General features: G+C 40.0%; 1 protein-coding gene across 1 annotated transcript in view; it reads right to left on the reverse strand.

The window, feature by feature from the left end:
• Nucleotides 1-2598: 2598 nt before the first annotated feature.
• Nucleotides 2599-7500, reverse strand: part of LOC144969490 (solute carrier family 28 member 3-like) — a gene marked incomplete at its 5' end in the record, with an annotated part of 46515 nt that continues 41613 nt past the window's right edge. The window contains 3 exon segments of the mRNA XM_078908618.1: nucleotides 2599-2688; nucleotides 5154-5334; nucleotides 6774-6887. Coding sequence (XP_078764744.1) covers nucleotides 2672-2688; nucleotides 5154-5334; nucleotides 6774-6887 — 312 coding nt within the window.

Below are 7500 nucleotides of genomic sequence, written 5' to 3' on the forward strand. Positions count from 1 at the left end.
TTTCGACAGACCTGACAAAAGGAGTTCTTACATGGTGGCCAGACAATTGTATGTGCCTGAGCTGGCAAATGGTCATCAGGTCCATGGAGACGGAGTTTTCATGGTAGTTTCTAAACACGAAATGGACAATAGCATTGCTTGATACCATTTGGATCGGACGCTGGTCTATATATTGTAAAATCGCGTAGCAGGCGTCTTCCGTGTTTAATGTTGTTGTTGGCTAGGGACCTCTTGTAAAGCCCTTTGAGTACGTGCAGCGGACATTGTGCTATATTCAATTCTCAAGTTATTTTTTTTTATCGCAATGCACTTTCAGCCAGGTCTGAGAAAGCCAGCAACACTACACACTACTGGTCAGACGGGGGGGGGGGGGCGGGGGGGGGGGAGGAATCAGAAATAAATCTCAACGTCACTCTGGATCTATCTTTGTACCTTTGCGTGAGAAGCGAGTGCTCTACCAACTGAGCTATCAGGACTCTTTTTGCGACAGGTCTAGCATCCTATTCAAAGGTAGCAAGAAATTGCTATTGTCCGGATCACGCTATAGAAACCGGGATAAGCATCGGCTGCATTGACCTCATGGCTCTGAAGAACTACGCGGAGTGTTTTAAACGATGGAGGTAATAATATTATATGAATTATAACTTTTCCTTGCCAAATTTTAAAGTGACCTTTTGTCGGCGGAGAGATGTATAGGTCTGTATGGCCATAATATTAGATAGGTACAATGAATGGAAACCAGACAATAGACTAACTAGAGTTGATTCTGAAACGATTCGTTATTTCGGATAACTCTGGAAACAATGAACAATGACACTATGCCTATTTTTCTAAGAATAATATCAAACGAGACTCAAATCATTGACCTTGCATTAGGATAGCAGATATAGGTCTGAAAAAAAGTGTGTAAGAAACAGTACATGACAAAGCAAGAATACCGGTAATCAGAAGATCTGAGGTTCGATCCCCATCGGCTCAAACTCTTCTTTAAAAACATTTACAATAAATATATGAAGTAAAACAGGACTCATGAGCAGCTGATACAGCTGTTTGACTGCTTTGTGTGAATATCTTCAATCTGGCAGTAATAATGTCTTTATTCGAGGACAACCAACAGTATTCCAGAATAAAGTGGCTAATTTTTTGGACTATTCTTTTCTTTTTTCTTGTATTTTTCTTTCTTGCTTAATCTGGTACTGTTTCATATACACTTTTTGGGATCTTTATCTTTGTGCGGCTATGTGGTCTAGTGGTATGACCCTCGCTTCGCTTTTGGATCGGAAGGTCCTGCGTTCGAGCCTCGCTCGGCACATAGTTGAGTCCTTGGAAAAGGCTCTTTACTCACATTCTCTCACCGTATGCAGGTGTAAAATGAGTACCTAGCCGTAAACAGCGTTGTTTATATCAGAAAAAAATTAAAATGTCGCCTCACAGGCGTCCTGTCTCGTTCTACATGTTACGTGTTGCTGTTGGTCAGGGACCCCTTGTAAAGCGCTTTGAGCACATTTAGTGGATATTGCTCTATATAAAAGATCATTTTAAAGCTCATTTTAATTTGGGATTGATAAGTGCAAACGAGTTGTATATGACATTGTCCAGTACGAAACGTTGATGTCATGCTCTTTCAAATAAATGAAAAACTGAATAAAAATATAAAGAAAAGTGATAGATTAGGGCTCAGGCACTAAGTATAAGATAAAGATCTGAAAAAGTGTGTATGAAACAGTGCCAGACAAAGCAAGAAAGACAAACACAAGAAAAAAAACACACACTCACACACCAGTCGAGGTGTGTTGCTTTTTGAGACGGTTTTTTTTTCTTGTTTTTTCTTTCTTGCTTTGTATTGCCCTATTTCATACACAATTTTTCAGAGGTTTATCTAAAAAAAAGAAAAATAGATTTGTCCATCAACATATCATTTTTATTCGTCCATTCGCTAATCAATAATTTAAATATGGATTGGAGGGTAGATAGGCGTATATACAGTTTATATTACATAATATAAGTGCGGCTATGTGGTCTAGTGGTATGACACTCGCTTTCGTATCGGAAGGTCCTGGGTTCGAGCCTCGCTCGGCGCATAGTTGAGTCCTTGTTAAAGACTCTTTACTCACATTTTCTCACCGCACTCAGGTGTTAAATGAGTACATGTGCGTTAACAATGTTGTCTCTGTCCGATAAAAAAAACTGTAATATCGCCTGACAGGCGTCATGTCTCGTTCTACATGATAAGTTTTGCTGTTGGCTTGGGACCCTTTGTAAAGCGCTGTGAGCACGTCTAGTGGATATTGGGCTATATAAAAGCTCAATTTTTTTTAAAGGTGTAAAACAATCTAGTCCGCGGGATAGGACTGATTTGTTGACCTCTTATAATTTTGAAAACAATAAAATTGGTCAACAACAGGATTCAATAGTCGGATGTTACCCCCGCCCAGCAACGATCAGCTTGGTTCTAAACAAAGAAACTTTTTTATTCTTCATGCTGGCTAGAAATTTTTCACATGTCATGACATGACATCACACTATTTAATCCTATTCAGAGGTAATGTTGTAACATTGCTTGTGTTCTCTCAAAGATCCCAGGGTACAAGTAAAACGTTTGCAGACCCACTCTAGACGATTTGGCAAGTGTTCCACCACACACAAATTGGTCATTCCGAATCTCTCGGTGTCAGGAGAACAGCACTCCTGTAAAAAAATAAATAGATAAACACCACGTAATACGCCGTTCTCTGAATTAACTCGTATTTAAAGTTTTGGCCAGAAAGCTCTACCTTCGAGTTTATTAAAATTACCCTCATCTTGGTACTTACTTACTTACTTACTTATCCGAACCAGCGACCACCTGAGCTCTAGCCCTTCGGTCTTCCTCATCTTGGTTAAAAACGTTCAACCTTTTTATTACAGCGGTTTAAGAATTTTTAGGCCATGTGGTCTTGAGGTAGGTATGAAACTCCATTAATTTTGGATCGGAAGGTCCTGGGTTCGATACTCGCTTGGCGCATGGTTGAGTCCTTGGAATAGGCTCTTTACTCTCATTCTCTTACCTTACTCAGGTGTAAAATTAGTACCTGGCCGTTAACAGCGTTGTCTCTGTCCGAAAAAAAATTATAATATCGCCTAACAGGCGTCATGGCTTGTCCTAAATCTTAAACGTTGCTGTTGAACAAGGACCCTTTGTAAAAAGTTTTGAGCACGTTTAGTGGATATTGCGGCATATAGAAGCTCAATTATTATTTTTTAGAAATATGAGAGTCAATGTTATCGATCGGTATTCGAAGGACATGTTCTCCGGCCCAAATTTGTAATAGTTGTTGTTCCAAAGCACATCAGCAACGGAAGAGTGCAAACATTGAGAGAACGCCTTTTTCATTATGGTCATATTATTTTTACTTTAAAAATTGACGAATGGGGATGATCCCTAGGATTTCAAAGCAGTCTCAGATGTGTGAATGTTTGACCGGTTGGAATATTTGCGGCTATGTGGTCTAGTGGTATGACACTCGCTTTCGGATCGGAAGGTCCTGGGTTCGAGCCTCGCTCGACGCATAGTTGAGTCCTTAGAAAAGATTCTTTACTCACATTCTCTCACCGTACTCAGGTGTAAAATGAGTACCTGGCCGTTAACAGCGTTGTCTTTGTCCGAAAAATTGTAATATCGCCTAACAGGCGTCATGTCTCGTCCTACATGTTAAATGTTGCTGTTGACCAGGGATCCCTTGTAAAGCGCTTTGAGCACGTTAAGTGGATATTGCGCTATATAAAGCTCAATTTAATTTAATTTAATTTTAAATTCATCAGTATTTGAAATCTAATCATTCTGGCCTTAAGGTAAAAATGTTGCGGTTTGTCATGTGCGCAGTGGATTGTTTGGGGGAGAGGAGTTGTAGTTTGGATTTGTTAAATAGAACAGGCCGACGTGCAAATATTTTCAGGTCTGAAAGGCGAACGTGCTCATAAGCTTGATTTAGCGTTGATGCAATATGGACAATATTTTGCAATGAGCCTATGACAATTTGGGTTGTCAGACCTGCAAATAAGTACACGTTGGCACAGATACAGGGATAAAACTAGTTTGATTTAAATGTAAATATGAGCATTGATTCCACTTGAGATTTTATGGAGTGCAATATCCACACACAAAAAATGTACTCAGCGCTTCAGAAGAGGTCCAAGGCCAAGAGTAACTTTTAAATTTGAGGTTACAGAATTATACCAGCAAAGAAAAAAATTGAAGATTACTTGCCATTTATTAAAGCAATACTGACAGCGATAAAGTAGCAAAATTTCTTGTTTGAGAGTTTTTTGCCAAGACAAGGGTTATTTTACTTGATTGTTATTTGAAGGATAAATTATCTGACCAAAATATTAAATACTTGTTATTTTCAGATTACGCAGTTTAAAGTAGTTATTGAGAAGCTCCTGAGAAGGATCATCACGTTGCCGTCGTACAGGAGCTTGTGCGCTGCCATGACCCTGAAGGTGACACCAGCCTCGATCCAATCCTGCTGGAACAGCTGAAGATGAGTAGCCAGACCAAGAATGATCAAAACCGGCGTCCAGACAAGGTTTTTCCTTCTCCTGGACCCACACCTCCAACTCAATGAAAATACGAAATACATTTGGAGGTGTAGCCATACGCTACTACCACTACTATTGAACAAAATGTGTATACTTTTCTCATATTAATTAGATTTTTTTTTGGAGCTTTTATATAGCGCAATATCCACTAAACGCGCTTAAAGCGCTTTACAAGGGGTCCCTGGCCAACAGCAACACATAACATGTAAGACGAGACGCCTGTCAGGCGATATTACAATTTTTTCGGACAGAGACAACGCTGTTAACGGCCAGGTACTCATTTTACACCTGAGTACGGTGAGAGAATGTGAGTAAAGAGCCTTCTCCAAGGACTCAACTATGCGAACCCAGGACCTTACGATCCGAAAGCGAGTGTCATACCACTAGACCACATAGCCGCATATTTCATTCAGATATTTTTTTTTAATTCCAGTTATTGTGTGACTTCTTTGAAGTTTCGGTTTTAGATTTGTTGACAAGTTAGAGGTTATTCAAGTCGATGGGTAAATTGAAGACTTTACTGACCAAACTGTAAACAACGCATTTGAGTGTGGCGGTTTTTATTAACTTACCCGCGACTGCCCCAGTAGCAAAACTCGCCATGTTCCCAGCCACAAAGGCTCGAGTGACCAGTCGAATGATGTCCGGCTTGCGTGCCGGGCAGATGGAGCTGAGACCACCGATGCATATCCCAATGGCTGTGAAGGCTGAGAAACCACACAATGCGTATGTAGCTATCACCTCTGTGCGTTCCTACAAAAAGTATAACAGATCAGTTTTAATGTCTTATATTGAATTTGGTCAAATGGATCTTTGAACTTGGGCATTTATATTATGAAAATATCATGATCACAATTGCCCCAAAAGCAGTCTCAAATCAAGGAAAAGCTTCCTCACAGTAGAGAGCCTTCACCCAGACCACTCAGCATTCTTCCGCCTGGACAAATGGGTAGAATGGGACAAGACAGCAAACGATGCCCTCCAGCCCCCAACAGAAAAGCTCCCAGCATAGACATAGACCTCAAGAGAAAAGACTGGGTGGCGTTGAACAGAGCTAGAGCAAAGGTGGGAAACACCGCCACCAACCTCTTTAAATGGAAAATCTCACCGGGCACTGAATGCCCATGCGGTCACCCCAGACAGACCATGGACCACATCCTGTCCGAATGCTCTCTGGGACCTCACTGCACCAATGCTGACCTGAGGGAGGCAACCAGACTGCCCGGGACTGGCTGACTCACTGGCGCGACAAGATATGATGATGATTATGAAATATCATCTAAACTACTCAAAGAGATTTACAATGGGTCCCTAGCCAACAGCAAGACTTAACATGTAGGAAAACACGATATATTACATTTTTTCCGACAGAGATAACACTATTAACGACTAGGTACTCATTTTACACCTGATTACTATGAGAGAATGTCGTGGGTAAAAGGTTGTTTTTTTTTCCAAGGACTCAACTACGCACCGCTCAGAGCAGGACTTGAACCCTGGACCTTCTGGTCTGAAGGCGGGTGTCATACTACAAAACAACACAGCCGAACATTGAAGTGGATTTGTTTGTTTTCATTGATGTTTTGTATAGAATTCCTGGCTTGGGTATATAATATTGCATTAATCTTCGATTTCTATAATATTATCTGTAATGTAAAATTTTGAACTCACATCATGTTACATTTCATGTCCAAAACAGCATGCAACAGGCCAACGTATAGCATACATTCACTAATACAGTCTATCACACATACATCATACGCAAGCAGGCATATAAATCACGTAAGGCATAATATTATGTCTAAAATGTAGCACACCGTTGCTTGTATTGATAGGGAATGATATGATCATCACCACCACCACCACCACCATCATCATCATCATCATCATCATCATCATCATCATCATCATCATCATCATCATCATCATTAATTTCATAATCATTAACATCAGCATCGTCGTCATCATCATCATCATCATCATCATCATCATCATCATCATCATCATCATTATTATTATTATTATCATCATCATCATCATCGTTATCAGCAGCAGCAGCATCATATCATCATCATCATCATCGTCATCATCATCATTATCAGCAGCACTAGCATCATCAACCACACCACCAACACCAACACCAATACATTCATTACAACAATTACCATAACATGACCCTTCAATCGTCTCACCTTTACAAACCCATCCACTAAAGTAACATTGTAGGAATCAAAAACCACGTTATCTCCATCCCAGTGCCATGAACTGTTGGGAAACGTCGTGTATTCTTCAAAAGTTTTTCTGTTCTGGAAAGATTAGCCAAATTTCAAACAACATTACATAATAATAATATATCTTTGTTGTCCCCAAAAAGTGGCAATTTGTCATTTGGTTACACATTTATAACAATACAATATTGACATAGACACACTCACACAAGATGCACACTAGTAACATAGTAGTTATCGTAAAAAAAAAACCGGCATCAACAACAACACCTTCATCATCATCATCAAAATATAATAGAAAATAAAATAGACATTCAAGCTTTTCTTAGATAATCCATCAAACAAAATATGATGTCAACAGGAATCACCCATGTTGATCTTAGTGAGCAAATTTGGGGTTAATTTTCAGGCCCAGTGAAAAAAGCGAAAAATAAACTTGAGCTTTTATAGAGAACAATATCCACTTAACGTGCTTAAAGCGCTTTATAAAGGATCCCTCACAAACAGCAACACGAACGATACATGACGCCCGTTTGGCGAGATTACATTTTTTTCCGACAGAGACAATGCTGTTGGCGGACAGGTACTCATTTTACACCTGAGTACGATGAGTGAATGTGAGTAAAGAGCCTCTTCCAAGGACTCAACTATGCGCCGAGCGAGGCTCGAACCCAGGACCTTCCGACCCGAA

This window comes from Berghia stephanieae, chromosome 3 (genome assembly GCF_034508935.2).
Source record: "Berghia stephanieae isolate SIO BIC M18660-M18661 chromosome 3, UCSD_Bste_1.3, whole genome shotgun sequence".
NCBI lineage: Eukaryota > Metazoa > Mollusca > Gastropoda > Nudibranchia > Aeolidiidae > Berghia > Berghia stephanieae.